The 19,391-nt window shown below is 46.4% G+C and overlaps 1 protein-coding gene across 1 annotated transcript in view; it reads left to right on the top strand.

Annotated features, from left to right (window-relative positions):
- Positions 1–19,391, top strand: part of PDCD7 (programmed cell death 7) — a gene marked incomplete at its 5' end in the record, with an annotated part of 127,183 nt that overhangs the window by 1,003 nt on the left and 106,789 nt on the right. The window contains 6 exons of the mRNA XM_082253462.1: positions 1–492; positions 733–1,218; positions 1,282–2,549; positions 6,069–6,207; positions 12,714–12,950; positions 16,161–16,248. The exon at positions 1–492 is cut by the window's left edge and continues 258 nt beyond it. Of these exons, the coding sequence (XP_082109588.1) occupies positions 1–492; positions 733–1,218; positions 1,282–2,549; positions 6,069–6,207; positions 12,714–12,950; positions 16,161–16,248 (2,710 nt within the window). The remainder of the gene's footprint in view (positions 493–732; positions 1,219–1,281; positions 2,550–6,068; positions 6,208–12,713; positions 12,951–16,160; positions 16,249–19,391) is intronic.

Below are 19,391 nucleotides of genomic sequence, written 5' to 3'. Positions count from 1 at the left end.
ATATCATCAGCAATGAGCAGAAAACATCTCATTATGGAGGTCCTCAGTCTGGTATTGATCACATGCCTAGCACAGAGCAGAGAATGTCACAGTATGGTGGTCCACAACCTGGTATTCCTCCTCATATGGCCAGCACTGAGCTGAGAACATCTCATCTTGGTGGTCCTCAGTCTGGTATTGATCATATGGTCAACACTGAGCAGCATGGAGGTTCACAGTCAGATGTTCGTCTTCGTATGGCCAGCACTGAGCAAAGAACATCTCAGCATGGAGGTCCACAGCTTGGTATTCCTCATATGACCAGCATTGAGCAGAAAACATCTCAACATGGAGATCTAAGGTCTGGTATTCTTCCTCATATGACCAACGTTGAGCAGAGAGGTCCACAGCCTGGCGTTCCTCCTCATATGACCAGCACTGATCAGAAAGAATCTCGTTATGGAGGTCCTCAGTCTGGTATTCCTCATATGGGCAGCATTGAGCAGCATGGAGGTCCTCAGTCTGGTATTCCTCATATGGGCAGCATTGAGCAGCATGGAGGTCCTCAGTCTGGTATTCCTCATATGGGCAGCATTGAGCAGCATGGAGGTCCTCAGTCTGGTATTCCTCATATTGCCAACATTGAGCAGCATGGAGGTCCCCAGTCTGGTATTCCTCATATGGGCAGCATTGAGCAGCATGGAGGTCCTCAGTCTGGTATTCCTCATATGGGCAGCATTGAGCAACATGGAGGTTCTCAGTTGGATATTGCTCCTCATATGGCCACTACTGGGCCTAGACTATCTCAGCATGGAGGTCCTCAGTCAGATATTCCTCATATGACCAGTGATGGACATAGATTATCTCAGCATGGGCAGCATATTCCTCCTGGTATGACCATCACTGCACAGAGAGGATTTCAGCGTGGAGGTCCTCTTTCTGATATTCCTCCCGGTATTCCCACCGCTGAGCAGAGAGTATCACAGCATGGAGCACCCCAGCCTGGTATTCCTTCTCAAATGACCAGTATTGAGCAGAGAACATCTCAGCACGGAGGTCTTCAGTCTGATGTTCCTCATATGGTCAGCACTGGGCCTAGAGTACCTCAATATGGAGGTGCACCATCAGATATTCCTTCCCGTATGGCTAGTGTTGAGCAGAGAATATCACAGCATGGGGTTGCTCAGCCTGGTATTACTCATATGGCCAGTACCGAGCAGAGAATGTCTCAGCATGGAGGTCACCAGTCAGGTATTCCTCCTCCTATGGCCAGCACTGAGCAGAGAGCATTTCAGCTTGGAGGCCTACAGTCTGGTGAATTTAAGCGTGGACCTTCCCAACCCAAAAGCATTTATTTTGATGGACCCCAGCATGAAGAATTGCAGCACACATGTCCTGGGCAAGATGCGGTTAGGGTGCAAGATTCCCAGCAGCAAGCTCAGAGTTTTCAAAACCCACCTCAGCCTGGAGAACCAGGGATTTCATCTTTTGGAGGCTCCCAGCTTGAAGGATTTAATCCAACGCCTCTGAATAGGCTGCCATCAAATGATGCATTTCATCATAGAGTACCACCTCCAAGTATTATACAGCCGACCTCTACACAACTACCACCAGGGCCTGCTCAAAACATTCAACATCCCAGCAATCCTGTACAGAGCCATTACAGTTTTCCTCCACCTCTTCACGGACCCCCACTGAATCCCACAGCTATTCCGTCCTTTTTCAATCCTCAAATAGATGCTGTATTTGGTGGTCCTCCCAGAGAAGGTGGCCAGGAGGTCTCGCACATTCAGACTCAAGCTCAGCAACCGAAAAGTGTTTTGAATCAAGAGCCGGAAAGGTCAGACAGTACAGCTCTTTTTAATCTTCATAGGCAGGATGCCCACATGCATCAGGAGATAAGACCTGGGCACCAACCGGATCCCTTTAGAGCTTCTGAAGTAACAGGTATGCAAAACAATCCATTTTTTAGTAAGAATAGTTTTCAAGTAGGCGGTGCTAATTTTTTCCACCAAGATGTACCAGACATCCATCGAGATCCGCACTTCTCACATCAGCAGCATGAGAAAAGTATAATGAACCCAAACAGGCAAAGTGAGATGCTGGTGTGTAAGGAGGACCCAGCTGATAAGGACATCTTTCAGAGGTTCCTGTACAACTTCCTGGCATGTCGGAGAAATAAGCTTCCTCCTCCTAAGCCTGAATCTGTTCAATCTGTTTCTATACCAGAGGCCCGGAACCTAATATATGGTGCCCTGACCCTTGTCTCACAGCTCAGCTCCTTGTGTCAGAGTCTGGAAGAAGGAGGATCCTCTTGGGATGAAGATTATGAAAAAGCCAAAGACATAAAAGCTGATCTGGAGAAAAGAATAAAGGCGCTAGAGAAGCCGGGGTTTATTCAATGCGTTAAATTGAAATTGGATAGAATACGTAAGAAGAGGCTTCGCTGCCAGCGTAGGAGGGAAGCAAATGAGGAGGAAAAGGTGGCAGCGGAACGTGTCGCTGAGAGAGAGGCTGAGATCGACAGCTGGAGGATGCGGCGTGTCCAAGAAGTGGAGGAGAAGAAAAAGGTGGGTAATGATCACGTGGCTTTTCTTTTGTTGTTTAGTTAAAATAAGTTCAGCTTTGGGAACATGTTACATGCTCCACCCATTTTTAGGCCCCTTTCACACGGGCGCACTGCCCGACGGAGTCCGATCTGCTCAGCGGGGGATCGATCCGCCGATCCCTGCTGAGCAGGCGGATAATAGGACCGTCTCCACTCTGTGTGCAGAGACAGAGCTGTCAGGTCCCAGCTGTCCTCTATGGGGAGATCGGATGAGAATGGACCGCCTGTCCGTTCTCATCCCATCCCATCCCATCCCATCCGATCCTCCAGACGGATGGAAAATAGGGTTTCCATGCGTCCGGATTTCACGGGCAGGATCAGAACGGATAGCAGCAGGTGTCAGCGGAGAGGTCTCCACTGACACCCACTGCCCCATAGTGATACATGGAGCATCCGATCAGGTCCGCCTAAAAAACTGACAGGCGTATCGGATCGCCCGCGTGAAAGGGGCCTTAGAGTGTAACATGTTTCCACTGCCCACTGCCTCCCCCTCACCCCTCTGCCTCTCCCCCCCCCCCCACCCTCTGCCTCTCCCCCCCCCCCCACCCTCTGCCTCTCCCCCCCCCACCCTCTGCCTCTCCCCCCCCCACCCTCTGCCTCTTCCCCCCCCCCACCCTCTGCCTCTTCCCCCCCCCCCCCCCCCACCCTCTGCCTCTCCCCCCCCCCCCCACCCTCTGCCTCCCCCCCCCCCCCCACCCCCACCCTCTGCCTCCCCCCCCCCCCCCACCCTCTGCCTCCCCCCCCCCCCCCACCCTCTGCCTCTCCCCCCCCCCCCCCACCCTCTGCCTCTCCCCCCCCCCCCCCACCCTCTGCCTCTCCCCCCCCCCCCCCCACCCTCTGCCTCTCCCCCCCCCCCACCCTCTGCCTCTCCCCCCCCCCCCCCCCCCACCCTCTGCCTCTCCCCCCTCACCCCTCTGCCTCTGCCTCTCACCCCTCAGCCTCTGCCTCTCCCCCCTCACCCCTCAGCCTCTGCCTCTCCCCCCTCACCCCTCAGCCTCTGCCTCTCCCCCCTCACCCCTCTGCCTCTCACCCCTCTGCCTCTCCCCCCTCACCCCTCTGCCTCTCCCCCCTCACCCCTCCGCCTCTCTCCCCTCCGCCTCTCTCCCCTCCGCCCCTCCGCCTCTCTCCCCTCCGCCCCTCCGCCTCTCTCCCCTCCGCCCCTCCGCCTCTCACCCCTCCACCCCTCCGCCTCTCACACCTCCGCCTCTCCCCCTCCCTATGGCAGCAATACGGGGAGAAGTTCCCTGTACTAGCTGTCCCTTTTTGAACATAGCACGGTCATGCGGGGCCACACCCTTACGGCCACATCACTCCTATTCAGAGCTCTGTGTATAAATTAACTACAAGCCCCAACATCCTTTGCGGCTGTTGGCTTGTAGTTTTCATTTAGCTATCACGGTGCTGTGAGTGCCATGGTAAATCATTGAGTCTTCCTGTCAGAATGTATCGGTTCCTCGTATGAGGTACTGACATGTCTGCAGGAGACCTGCATGGCATCAGAGATCTGCTGATTGCTGGTGCGATGCTTTACAGGCTCCTGCAACAAAAATATACTATATGCAGATTTTTTTTACTTACAAAAAAATATGCATTTATTTTAAATATGCTTTTTTTTTATCTTTTAAGCACTTGAACTCCAGAAGATTTTACCCTCTTCATGACCAGGCCATTTTTTTGCTATTAGCACTGCGCTACTTTAACTGGTTATTGCGCAGTAATACAACACTGTACTCAAATAAAATTGTTATAGTTTTCTTCACACAAATGGAGCTTTCTTTTAGTGGTATTTGATCACCGCTGCGTTTTTTATTATATAAACGAAAAAAAAAAAATTTAACTTTCTGCTATAAAACATCCAATAACAAAAAATTAAAAAAATCGGATTTCTTAAGTTTAGGGCAAAATGTATTCTGATACATGTCTTTAGTTAATATACGCCTACTGAGATAGATTTTATATATATATATATATATATATATATATATATATATAATTTTTTTTTTTATTTGGTTTGCATGAACGTTATAGCGTCTACAAACTATTGGATATATACTGGAATTTTTATTTATTTCTCATACTAGTAATGGCGGTGATCAACGATCTTACAGCGGGACTGATTGTGGTGCATGAGGGTGCCCACATGGATCCATTGAGGGTGCAGTTGGGTGTCCACACGGATCCATTGGGGGTGCAGGAGACTGCCCACATGGATCCATTGAGGGTGCCCACACGAATCCATTGGGGGGTGCATGAGGGTGCCCACACGGATCCATTGGGGGGTGCATGAGGGTGCCCACACGGATCCATTGGGGGGTGCATGAGGGTGCCCACACTAATCCATTGGGGGGTGCATGAGGGTTCCCACGCGGATCCATTGGGGGGTGCATGAGGGTGCCCACGCGGATCCATTGGGGGTGCATGAGGGTGCCCACGCGGATCCATTGGGGGTGCATGAGGGTGCCCACACGGATCCATTGGGGGTGCATGAGGGTGCCCACACGGATCCATTGAGGGTGCCCACACGGATCCATTGGGGAAGCATGAGGGTGCCCACACGGATCCATTAAGGATGCATGAGGGTACCCACACGGGTCCATTGGGGGTGCAGGAGGGTGCCCCAAAGGATCCATTGGCGGTGCATGGGGGTGCCCGCAAGTATCCATTGATGGTGCTGGAGGGTGCCCACACGAATCCATTGGGGGTGCCTGAGGGTTCCCACACTGATCCATTGGGGAAGCAGGAGGGTGCCCACATGGATCCATTGGGAGTGCAGGAGGGTGCCCACACGGATCCATTGGGAGTGCAGGAGGGTGCCCACACGGATCCATTGGGAGTGCAGGAGGGTGCCCACACGGATCCATTGAGGGTGCCCACACGGATCCATTGAGGGTGCCCACACAGATCCATTGAGGGTGCCCACACGGATCCATTGAGGGTGCCCACACGGATCCATTGAGGGTGCCCACACAGGTTCCATTGGGGGAGCATGAGGGTACCCACACGGATCCATTGAGGGTGCCCACACTGATCCATTGGGGGTGGAGGAGGGTGCCCACACAGATCTATTGGTGGGTGCAGGAGGGTGCCCACAGCCAGCCAGTGTGGGCACAGACATCCAACACTCAAACTTCAAAACCTGTAGATTGTTTAAGTGACCGGAATGCATGAAAAGAGCAAAAATCTAGCTTTGCAAATGCTTTGTAAGAGCTTGTTGTATGCACTGCTCTTATGTAAGCTGAACCCTGTGTGTGCAGGGCCTTATACATTCTATATCTCTCACCATCAGGATCCTGACTGTTTTCCAGTATTTAAGAAAAGTAAAAAGCATTTACACTTAGAAAGATGTTGAGCAGTCTTTGTGGCTGTCACTGTCATATTTCGGGAAAGCCGATCTCTTTTGGGGACCCTTCCTAGTCTGTTTTATATGTTACCAAATATGTGTAAATAGAACACTTTAACTTCCCTACACATTTCATTTAAGGAACGGGAACTAAAAGCTGCTGCTGACAGCGTGCTTGGTGAAGTGAGGAGAAAACAAGCCGATGCCAAAAAAATGCTGGATATGCTGAAATCCTTGGAAAAGCTGAGAAAACTGAGAAAAGAGGCGGCTGCGAGAAAAGGTAAGAAATATACATTCAGCTGAACATTTGAACCAGCAACTTACTAACATATGGCTGCGTCAGCTAACATTGTTTTTGTTTTTTTGTTTTTTCATTTTGCACATCCTCCCTATTCTAGGGTCTAGGGATTATTCATGCTCACTATACTATAGTCTTTTGCCTCTAAGGAGTTTTCTTAATATATCCTACTCCCACCTACCATCTGTAAAAAGTACACCTTCCCACTGTACAGGTGCATCTCATAAAATTTGAATATTGTCAAAAAGTTAATTTATTTCAGTAATTCAATTTAAAAAGTGAAACTCATATATTTTATACAGATGTGTTACACACAGAGTGATATCTTTCAAGCATTTCTTTCTTTTAATGTTGATGATTAAGGCTTACAGCTAGCGACACCCCAAAATGTAGTATCTCAGAAAATTTTATTTATTTTTATATATATATACACACACATACGACCAATAAAAAAAAAAAGGATTTTTAATATAGAAATGTTGGCTTAGTGAAAAGTCTGTCCATGTACAGTATAGAATGCACTCAATACTTGGTCGGGGCTCCTTTTCCATGAATTAATGCATCAGTGCGGCGTGGCATGGAGGCGATCAGCCTGTGGCACTGCTGAGGTGTTATGGAAGCCCAGGTTGCTTTGATAACGGCTTTCTGCATTGTTGGGTCTGGTGTCTCTCATCTTCCTCCTGACAATACCCCACAGATTCTCTATGGGGTTTAGGTCAGGCGAGTTTGCTGGCCTATCAAGCACAGTGATCCCATGATCATGTGACCAGGTATTGGCAGTTTTGGCAGTGTGGGCGGTGCCAAGTCCTGCTGGAAATGAAATCAGCATCTCCATAAAGCTGGTCAGCAGAGGGAAGCATGAAGCGCTGTAGAATTTCCTGCTAGAGGGCTGGGCTGACTTTGGATTTGATAAAACACAGAGGACCAACACCAGCAGATGACACGGCTCCCCAAATCATCACTGACTGAGTAAACCTCACACTGGACCTCATGCAACTTGGATTCTGTGCCTCTCCACTCCTCCTCCAGACTCTGGGACCTTAATTTCCAAATGAAATGCAGAATTTTCCACAGTCAGTGATTTGGGGAGCCATGTCATCTGCTGGCATTGGTCTCGCTGCTTTTGAATTATGACAGCGGGTGCCGGGAGAAGGTACCTTGTCCACTGTAACAATGAGAGAGGGGTCAGGGGAACTGGCTGCTGGAGCTGGAATAGGTTAAATGTAACATGTTCCAAAAGGTGAACTTATCCTTTAAGGCTAGGTTTAGACATGCATCTAAAACCGCCGCTCTTCTGAAAAGCAATCCCATGTACAGATCGCATTTCAGAGGCAGTTGACAGGCAGAAAGGAGGCGATGTGACACCACCTCGCCGCCAGTTTAACCTCCATTATTGCTGAACAAATGCGCAGCAACCATGTGTATTGCATGTGATTGTGGGATCTTTGTGGCACTTCCCCATTCGCGTAAATGGTTCATCACATCATGTTGGATAATGCACTTGAGGGGAGTGGCTTAGGAGGAGTTCCAGGCTGAGGTCGTTCACATTCCTCCCCACTCTCTAGCTAGTGGTGTGCGGTGTCTCCTATCCCTTCATGTATAAAACCCTGATTCACTGCCATTGCATTTTAAAGGGAGGATGCTAAAAATGTGGCTCAACCACCCGTTTTTGACACCCTCCAACTGCTAGTCTAAACCAGGCCTTTGGGTTATTAAAGTGTTAATAAACCCAGGAGCCTGCAGTCACTATATCTGATCTCCCCAGGAGCCTGCAATCACTATATCTGCTCTCCCCAGGAGCCTGCAGTCACTATATCTGGTCTCCCCAGGAGCCTGCATTCACTATATCTGCTCTCCCCAGGAGCCTGCATTCACTGTATCTGATCTCCCCAGGAGCCTGCAGTCACTATATCTGATCTCCCCAGGAGCCTGCATTCACTATATCTGGTCTCCCCAGGAGCCTGCATTCACTGTATCTGATCTCCCCAGGAGCCTGCAGTCACTATATCTGATCCCCCCCCCCAGGACTCTGCATTCACTATATCTGATCCCCCCAGGACTCTGCATTCACTATATCTGATCTCCCCAGGAGCATGAATTCACTGTATCTGATCTCCCCAGGAGCCTGCAGTCACTATATCTGATCTCCCCAGGAGCCTGCAGTCACTATATCTGATCCCCCCAGGAGCCTGCATTCACTGTATCTGATCTCCCCAGGAGCCTGCATTCACTGTATCTGATCTCCCCCGGAGCCTGCATTCACTGTATCTGGTCTCCCCCGGAGCCTGCATTCACTGTATCTGGTCTCCCCCGGAGCCTGCATTCACTAGATCCGGTCTCCCCCGGAGCCTGCATTCACTAGATCCGGTCTCCCCCGGAGCCTGCATTCACTAGATCCGGTCTCCCCCGGAGCCTGCATTCACTAGATCCGGTCTCCCCAGGAACCTGCAGTCACTATATCTGATCTCCAACAGTACACACAACATGGAAATGCAATTATTTTAGTAAATATAAACTGCTAAATACCTTTTCTGATCAGCAGTATATAGCAGTCCTTGTGATTTCTATCAGTTCCAATAAAGCTTATAGAAGGAGTTTTCATTCTCCCCTAACCCTCTGTCTGCACAGTACTGATTGGCCCTGTGCTGATCACATGCACTCTCCCAACAAAAAAGAAAAACTCTCTAGCAATACACACCAAACTGAGCATGTGCAGCCTGACTCCTAATGCTCTGTTCTATCATGAGATGGGTTGGAGTCAGTTAAAGAAGGGGAGGATCAGAGAAGACTGGATCACACAGCCTTTATACACAATGCAGAGGATTAACCCCTTAGGTTCCACAGTGAGCATAACGAGCATGCTTCACTGCATATACAGACTGATTTTACTGTTGTGGGTTTAGTACACTTTAACTGTAGATTGTGCGTGTGTGTATAATTATATGCAGTATGTTTATTTGTATGTGTGTAATATTTTACACTAAGAGCCGGTTCACATTAGCGCGACTTGTCAGCCTGACAAGTCACGCTCCCTCGCGGTCCATTGACCGCTACAGGACCCGTTCTAATAGGAGCGACACAAGTCGCTCCGACTTAGAAAAAGGGTCCTGTACTACTTCGGGGCGACCTCGGAGCGACTTGCATAGACTTCCATTATGTGAAGTCCCTGCAAGTCGCTCCGAAGTCGTGGTGCAATGTAATGGAGTCGTGTCACCTCAGTGTGAACCGACTCTAAGATTCACACATATCATTCTCATCCAAATTCAGCAGGCTGTTCACAGGGCCTCTGTCAAATCATCAGTCGTTTGGTATACACTTCTGTGTTAGATTCCCACTTAGTCTTTGATTGATGTGGGGAGTGAATGCACACGCTGTGTTTTTGCAGTCCAGAAGATAAGGCAATCATCAGCTATTGGGATCTGCCTAGGCGAGTAGGCAGCTGCACCATATAAATGCTCAGATGACAAATGGAACAACTTAGCAGTTTGGCCGCTCAGCAGTTTTACACGCGAACTATTGAGTGTAGTGAACTTTTGTGGAATGAAAAGATTCTTTTGCAGTTATTACTTATGATGATATGTGAGTTTATAGCCATACCAACATTAGAGACCCCATCCTCTTGATTTTCTTAACCACTTGCAGACTGCCTGCCTGCAGTGTACTGTGAACGGGCGGCTCGTGCAGGCAGAGCGACAATACTGGTCTGTTTGCTCACGGGGTTTTAGGGTGGGAGTCGGTCAGCAGATCCCGGCCAATGATTCATGGCCGGGACCTGCTAGTCTACAGTGTCCAATCACAGCCCAGTTAACAAAGGGCTCTGTACAGAGAGAATTAAAAAAGGGGGAGCAGTAAACGCCCACTTTCATGGGATTGTGACCACCTACACTATTTATTGTGATTAGCAGCATTAGGCTCAGGGCAGTCAGGCAGAATTAGGTAATTATGAATTTAAACTGCCTTCTGGTGCTGGGGCATAGGAACAGCCAATGGGAAAGCATGGAAGTTTCTGGATCCCAGGGGTAAAGCCTCGTACACACGCAACGATTATCGGCCGACCGATCGTCCGACTTTTGTCCAAGTTGTGTTCTGTTGGTTGGAATGTGCCTAGACTGCACACGAATTTTCTCGGCCAACAAAATTCTACTTCAGAAGTGATGTCATGTGTTGGTTTGCTTTCTTTGTGTTCTTTCTTCTCTGAGCATGCCCAGTCCTGCTCATTAGATTTTTCCCTGTCGAAATCTGTACTGACTGCACGAAAATCGGCCGTTGTGTTGACGGCCAACAAAAATTTTTTAGACTGCGCACCAGATTTTTTTTGGCCGAAAAGTCTGAGTTGGTTGTCGGAAGCATCATACTAACAAGCCGAAAATCGGCCGATCGGACGTTGGCCGAAAATTCCCGGCCAATTTTCGACGCGTGTGTACGAGGCTTTAGTCTATAAAAGCCTGTGCTGGTCTAGAGTGCTTCCTTTTGCAGCTAAAGAGCAAAGCAGAAGCTCCCCTCCCTTTTGTCGCGAGCACCTTTGTGTGGTTGGGTCACCCTGGCATTCTAGGGGGGACATTGTATTTTATTTGTTATACTCAAATTACTGTTGCTCGAGTTCTAATAACTGAGCAATTATATTTCATCTGGTTATTTAAAATGAGATTATTTTGAGTCATTTTCAAATGTTGTTTGATGTTTGAATATGGATAAAACCAATAAAGTGTGCCGCGGCCTTTTTTTGCCAAAATACTGCAAGTCTTTTGATTTATTTATTTCAATTGTGGTATCAGGCCCATTTAGTGGGGGAGAGTGTGGTCTACAATCCCATGAGCAGGGATAAGAAACAAAGATATTTAGTAAAAATCTGCACACGTTACACATTGTTAGTTACATAGCTAACCCTTGGATTGCCCTACATGTTAACCCCTTCCCAGCCAATCTTATTATTACAGTGACAGTGTAAAGGTATTATCATTGAGTGTCCCTGGTGATATCGCTATATATAATATTATCTATATCTATATCTATCTATATATATATATATATATATATATATATATATATATAATATATATGCTATAGATTCTAGCAATAATCACTGTGTTCTCCTGGCAGGGACTGCTCCCCACAGGAAAGAAAATCGCATCATCTATGATCTGCCTTAGTCTGGAATTTCACTTTAACCACTTTACCGCTGCTCACTAGAGCTCTACTGCGGCAAAGTGGTTCGTTATCGTCTGGCGACGTAGACCTACATCACCAGACACTCCCCCCTTCTCGGCGGCGCGCGCGCCGCCGGAGGCTCGCTCCCGCTGTATTCAGTCACAGCGGGAGTCGGGCCAGGGGAGGAGCAGGGGCGATCGCCTGGCTCGATCGGATCGTCTGGGAATCGAGTCTGGAGATCCGCCTGCTTGTGTAAAGTGACAGGCAGGGTCAGATTACAGGGTTCAGCATAGCTGAACCTGCGATCTGTCCTTGTGTCACATAGTCACCTCCCCCCACACGTCGGTAAGCACCAGGCATACATTAACCCCTCCCTCTCCAATAAAATTAACCCCTTCCCTGCCAGTGTCATTTTTACAGTAACAGTGCATATGTATAGCACTGATTACTGTAGAAATGTCACTGGTACCCCCAAAAGTGTCAAAAATGTCAGTCAAGGGTCCGATCTGTCAATGTCGCAGTCCCGCAAAAAAAATCGCAGATCACCACCATTACTCGTTAAAAAAAAAAAACACCAAAAACGACAAATCTTTCCCTTAGTTAGTAAACGCAATAACTTTTGCGCAAACCAATCAAAATACGCTTATTGCGATTTTTTTTTTTTTTTTTACCAAAAATATGTAGCAGAAAACAAATTGGCCTAAAATGATACATTTTGATTTTTATATTTTTTTTTGGGGGGGGGGATTTCATATAATAAAATGTGAAAAATATTGTTATTTTTTCAAAATTGTCGCTATTTTTTTGTTTATAGCGCAAAAAGTAAAAATCGCACAGGTGATCAAATACCACCAAAAGAAAGCTCTGTTTGTAGGGAAAAAAGGACGTAAATTTTGTTTGGGTACGGCGTTGCACGACCGTGCAATTGTCAGTTAAAGTCGCACAGTGCCGAATCGCAAAAAGTGGCCCAGTCGTAAGACCGCAAAATCCTCCGGTGGTAAAGTGGTTAAAGGATAAGTTCACCTTTCCAAAAAAAATAATAAATGCACATTTATTTATTTTTAATTGTTAGGACCCTTGAAATCATTCCACCCATGATCAGCAGATAGTGGGTGTAATGCCACGGTCCTGCAGACCTGGGGCTGCTGAACATCTTTCTAATTCTGAAGGACTCGGTGTCCTTGGCGGTGGCCTTTTCTAGGCTGTTTGTTAATCCCCTGTGTTCCATGAGCCTTGTGTTTTATACACGTATTGTGTGTGCTAGAATTGACACTCATTGATGAGTATGAGGTCTTGGGAACAGTTATTACATAATGTTGGCTGTTTTTCTCATTTTTCAGGTGTCAGTCCTCCACCAAGCGCAGACGAAACATTCAAAAATCATGTAAGCAGGCTTCGCAGCATGGTCCACAAGCGTGTCGCCCTGTATGATGCGGAGGAGAGGGCCCTGAGGGTCATACTGGAGGGAGAGCAAGAAGAAGAGAGACAACGGGAGAAAGACAAGAGGCTGAAGAAACAAAGGGAGAAATTTCTCCAAAAGCAGCGAGAACTGGATTCTATATTGTTTGGAGATGATGGTATGGGCAGGTTTTCTAATTAAAAAGTCACAGATCTTTCACTCCTCTTTTTTTGACATAGTATTTTCTTTCATACCTTCCTTTTGCTTTTGTCATTCTTTTTTTTTTTTTTTTTTTTACTTCTCTCATTTATTAACCACTTAAGCCCCAGCCCTATTTCGGACACTTTTTGTTTACAAGTTAAAATCAGTATTTTTTCCTAGAAAACTACTTAGAACCCCAAAACATTATATATATTTTTTAGCAAAGACTCTGGAGAATAAAATGTCAGTCATTGCAATATTTTTTGTCACGCGGTATTTGCGCAGCGGTCTTTAAAACGCCATTTTTTTGGGTAAAAATTTGGAAAATCACATTTCACTGCATTTAAAAAATAATAAACAGTAAAGTTAGCCCATTTTTTTGTATATTGTGAAAGATGATGTCATGCCGAGTAAATGGATAACCAACATGTTACGGTTTAAAATTGCGCCCCCCCCGTGGGATGGCGACAAACTATGGTCAATCGAGATCTCAATAGGCGACGCTTTAAATTTATTTAACGGTTACCAGTTTAGAGTTAGAGTGTAGCTCTTTTTTTTAATTATTGCTCACGCTCTGGCGATCGTGGCGATACCTCACATGTGTGGTTTGGACATCGATTTCATTCGCGGCTGGACTTCCGTATACGTTTTTTTTTGTGCGCGAGCTAACGGTGACGGGGGCGCTAAAAAATTTTTTTTCCTATTTTATTTTTTTTTTTTTGTAACTTTATTACAGGTTTTTTAAAAAAAAAAAAAAAAAAAAATCTGATCACTTTTATTGCTGTCACAAGCAATGTAAACATCCCTTGTGACACAATATGCAGTGACAGGTACTCTTTATGGAGGGATCGAGGGTCTAAAAGACCCCAAACCCCTCCACTACACTTCCATGTATGCAAAACGCCGAAAACGGCATTTTTGCGTACAGCCGTTTTTTAAATTTGCCGCTTTTTGCAGCACAGTAACCCGGAAGTGACGTCATGGACGCCGCCTCCGTGTTACGTCTTCGGAGACCCGATCAAAGCCGTTTCCAGCATTGATCGGGACTCCATCCAGCCGGCGGACGTGCCGGCTGGGTGCTCGGGGCTCCCGGTGGGATGGGAGCCCCGAGCAAAGTCACAGAGGGCGGCGGAAGGGGGGGGGACGTCCCCTCCTGCTCACCCGGGTAACGATCGAGCGGCTCCCGAGCCGCATCGGTCGTTACGGACAGAAAGCCGACCGTTGGCTGTAAACCACGGTACCGGGATGATGCCACTAGCTAGAGGCATCATCCCGGTATAACCCCGCAAAGTCTGCCGACGTATATGCGGTAAGTGGTTAATGGCATGTTCGCACCATTGCCCAGGCACAGCGACTGCTGTTGTGCACTGTGAAGGGAGAAGTGCCAATGCGTTGTAAATGACACATTGCACGGTTCACTTTTTCCTTTCTGTTTTTCAAATATGTAGCATTTTATTAACCACTTACTGTCTGCCCCATAGCAGTTTTACTGCTACAGAGCGGCAGCTGTGCACCAAAACACACATATAGCATATATACACTGCTCAAAAAAATTAAAGGATTAAATCCAAAAAGATTGTTTAAAATCTTTGCAAATTTATTAAAAATAAAAAAGGAAAAAATCCCATGTACATAAGTATCACCGCCTTTGCTCAATACTTTGGTGAAGCTCCTTTGGCACCAATTACAGCCTCAAGTCTTTTTGAGTATGATCCTACAAGCTTGGCACACCTATTTTTTGGCAGTTTCTTCCATTCTTCTTTGCAGGACCTCTCGAGCTCCATCCGGGTGGATGGGGAGTGTCGGTGCACAGCCATTTTCAGATCTCTCCAGAGATTTTCAGTCGGGTTCAAGGCTGAGCCACTCAATGACACGTGTCCTGTAGCCACTCTTTTGTTATCTTGGCTGTGTGCTAAGGGTCGTTGTCCTGTTAGAAGATGAACCTTCAGCCTCAGTCTGAGGTCCAGAGCACTATGGATCAGGTTTTTATCAAGGATGTCTCTGTACATTGCTGCATTCATCTTTCCCTCCTGACTAGTCTCCCAATTCCTGCCGCTGAAAAACGTCTCCACAGCATGATACTGCCACCACCATGCTTCACTGTAGGGATGGTATTGGACAAGTAATAAGCGGTGCCTGGTTTCCTCCAGACATGACGCTTGCCATTCAGGCCAAAGACTTCAATCTTTGTTTCATTAGACCAGAGAATTTTGTTTCTCATGGTCTGAAAGTCCTTCCGGTGCCTTTTGGCAAACTCCAGGCGGGCTGTCATGTGCCTTTTACTGAGTAGTGGCTTCCATCCGGCCACTCTACCATACAGGCCTGTGTGGTGGAGTGCTGCAGAGATAGTTGTTATTCTGGAAGGTTCTCTTCTCTCCACAGAGAAATGCTGTAGCTCTGACAGAGTGACTATCAGCTTATTGGTCACCTCCCTGACTAAGGCCCTCCTCCCCCGATCGCTCAGTTTGGCCGGGTGGCCTGATATAGGAATAGTCCTGGTGGTTCCAAACTTCTTCCATTTACGGATGATGGAGGCCACTGTGCTCATTGGGACCTTCAATGCTGCAGACATTTTTCTGTACCCTTCCCCGGATCTGTGCCTCCATACATTCCTGTCTCTGAGGTCTACAGACAATTCCTTGGACTTCATGGCTTGGTTTGTGCTCTGACATGCACTGTTAACTGTGGGACCTTTTATATAGACGGGTGTGTGCCTTTCCAAATCATGTCCAATCAACTGAATTTACCACAGGTGGACTCCAATCAAATTGTAGAAACATCTCAAGGATGATTGGTGGAAACAGGATCCACCTGAGCTCAATTTTGAGTGTCATGGCAAAGGCTGTGATACCTATGTAGCTGGGATCTATTTATTTTTTTTGTTTTTAATACATTTGCAAAGATTTCAAACAAACTTCTTTCACATTGTCATTATGTTTGTAGAATTTTGAGGAAAATAATGAAATTATTCCATTTTGGAATAAGGCTGTAAGATAAAAAATAGTGAAAAAAGTGAAGCGCTGTGAATACTTTCCGGATGCACTGTATATAGGAATATAAATGTTGCATTTCAGAAGCCACAATAAAGCAAATGACCCCCCCATATGATCCACTTCACCTCCTAGCCAGAATATGTTTGATACAGAACTCACCAATGTCACTTTTGTTTTATCTTTCTTCTTCGTAGAGCGGCTTCCATCTCTTCACCCTCTCCAGCCGTTCCGTCAGTACTACCTCCAAGCTGAACACTCTGTGGTGTCTCTCGTCCAGATCCGGTGAGTCTTGTATCCAGCTTTTGCAGGATGTAATGGACATTTCGTTCAGTCGGGTTTCAGCATTCATCACTTTTTCATGTTGAAGGTTCTTATAGCTTAAAATATACATCCAGCCAAAGTGTTTTCTAATATTTGGTTAGAGTGGTGAGGTGTTAAAACCTCTGTTGGCTATTCGGGGGTCTGTTAGTAAGATTTATCATCACTTCCTATCCTACTGATAATGTTTTGCCAAACGGGAAGTGAGGGTAAGGGCTCTTTCACACGGTCCGCCTCTGTAGGCGGATCCGTGCTGCTCAGCGGGGATCGATCCGCGATCCCCGCTGAGCCGGCGGATGACAGCTCCGTCTCCGCTTGCAGTGCGGGGAGGGAGGTGTCACAGCCCCCGCTGCTCTCTATGGGGAATCAGATGAGTGCGGACCGCCTGTCCGCTCTCATCCGATCCGATCTCCAGGACGGATGGAAAATAGGGTTTCCATCCGCCTGGATTTCACGGACAGGATCGGATGCGGTTGTCAGCGGACATGTCTCCGCTGACATCCGCTGTCCATAGGGCTGAATGGGGCATCCGATCAGATCCGCCTAAAAAACTGACAAGCGGATCTGATCGGAACGCCCGTGTGAAAGGACCCTAAATCTGCAACAGAAACACAGAAATAAAATGTTTTAATATTTTTTTTTTTTTGTGCTGCATGCTTGTCTTTGCTCTAAAGCAGGGATTGCCAAACTACGGCACTCCAGCTGTTGCTAAACAATACGTCCCATGAGGCATTGTAAAACTCTAACATTCGCAAACATGACTAGGCATGATGGGAATTGTAGTTCCTGAACAACTGGAGGGCCGTAGTTTGCTATAGAGTGTTGGCAACTAGCATACCAAGAAGAAGATCAGCAAAGCCCAATGATTTCTAATGACAGGTGTCCTTTAACGACGTCTATGCTTAGACAAAATTGTATTTTTTGATAGAGTAGAGCGGGTTAGAACCCCTGTTTTTTTTTTTTTAAACCGGAAGCATTTGCCCCCTTAACGACCAGGCCCTATTTTACGATTCAGCATTGTTATTTTAACGAACAATTGCGCGGTCGTGCGACGCTATATCCAAATACAATTGATGTCCTTTTTTTTCCCCCCACAAACAGAGCTTTCTTTTGGTGGTATTTGATCACCTCTGCAATTTTTATTTTTTTGCGCTATAAACAAAAAAAGAGCGACAATTTTGAAAAAAAAAAAAAAAAACAATATTTTTCACATTCTGCTATATACCATTCCCAAAAAAAATTTAAAAATCAAATTTTTTTTTTTAACATTTTAGGCCAATTTGTTTTCTACTACATATTTTTGGTAAAAAAAGAAATCGCCATAAGCGTATTTTGATTGGTTTGCACAAAAGTTATCGCGTCTATTAACTACGGGAATGTTTTTTTTGTCATTTTTATTTATTTATTTTTTTTACTTGTAATGGCGACAATCTGCAATTTTTTTTTTTTTTTTTTTTTTTGCGGGACTGCCACATTGCGGTGGACAGATCGGACCCCTGACTGATATTTTTGACACTTTTGGGGGGACCAGTGACATTACTACAGTAATCAGTGCTAAAAATATGCACTGTTACTGTAATAATGACACTGGCAAGGAATGGGTTAACATGGGTGATCAAGGGGTTAAATGTGAGCCTAGGGGAGTGATTCTAACTGTGGGGGGGGGGCTTCTGAAATGACCATAGAGACATGTGATCCTATATAGAAGGATCACATGGGCTCTGATCATTGCAGGAAGAAGAACGGTCGGCTGTGTTTACAACAGCTGACCGTTCTTCTCTTTTGCTGGGAACGATCGTGGGTGTCTGGCGGCAATCGGAGCCGCCTGGCACACGCATCAGCTTCTCAGCTAATGAGCGGGGGGCAAGAGCTCGCCCCTCTAGCCTCCTGAGAGCGAGCGGCGTATACCTACATTGCTTTGCCTAGGAGCCGCTGCCTGCTGCAGTATATCTGCGGTGGGCGGTCGTAAAGTGGTTAAAGTGGATATTCACTGCCTCTGAGCGACACAAACTAAAACACAATTTAATTCATTTTTAATATTCTAAGCAAACTCCCCCATCCATTCATGTCTCCATGCTTTATTTGGTTGAGAAATCAGTTTAAAAATCACCCCCTTAGCATTTCTGGCAGTGGCCATCTTGAGTAAGGGCAAGTGATTCATGTAGCATTTACTACCTTGAATCCACCTGCTCTTAGCTCAAGCATGTGCTTAGCTGAGAATGCCTCCTCCCCTTCTTAACTCCAGGGATGTATGACATTTGCCTAGGGAAGAAACCAGAAAGGTAACTAAAGACCTGTGTAAAAAAAAAAAAAAAAAAAAAAAAAAAAAAAAAGAAAAGTTTAAAACAAGTAAATATATTATACCTTCCTATTTACTAATACTAGCAGCATAAGGATTAACCATTCCTATGAACTGCCCCACGCAGATATACTGTGGCAGGGCGGCCCTCCTGCACAAAACCATGTACCTGTACGTGATTTCGTGCACAGGGTCTGGGGCGCATGCTGTCCAATCACAGCGGGAGCCAATCAGCAGGTCTAGCGGACGCGATTTCCACCGGGACCCACCGATCGTTCAGAGTAGAGGCAGAACGACGGTCTGCTTATGTAAACAAGGCAGACCGCTGTTCTGTCAGAGAGGAAGGTGGAGATCTTGTGTGTCTGCTAAGCAGGAACACGAATCTCTGTCTTTCTCCAGTTAAGCCCCTCCCCTACACAGTTAGAAAGCACTCCCTAGGAGCACACTTAACCCTTCAATCGCCCATGATGTTAGCTCTTTTCCTGCCAGTGTCATTAGTACAGTGACCATGCACTTTTTTTGGCACTTTATTGGTGTCGCTCTTCCCAAAATAAGTATCAGATGTCCAATTTGTTCTCTGCAATGTTGTAGTCCCATTAAAAATCGCTGGCTGCTGCCATTACTAGTTAAAAAAAAAAAAAAAATTTAAAATTCCATAAAAGTGTCCCATAGTTTGTAGACGCGATACCAACCAATATGCGCAAACCAATCGGTGTACACTCATTGGGATTTTTTTAAACAAAAATATGTAGCAGAATACACATTGGCCTAAAATGATGAAAACATTTTGATTTTTTACATTTTTTTT

Source organism: Pelophylax lessonae, assembly GCF_965119305.1.
Source record: "Pelophylax lessonae genome assembly, chromosome: 4".
Lineage (NCBI taxonomy): Eukaryota > Metazoa > Chordata > Amphibia > Anura > Ranidae > Pelophylax > Pelophylax lessonae.
This window is presented reverse-complemented; position numbering and strand designations above follow the sequence as displayed.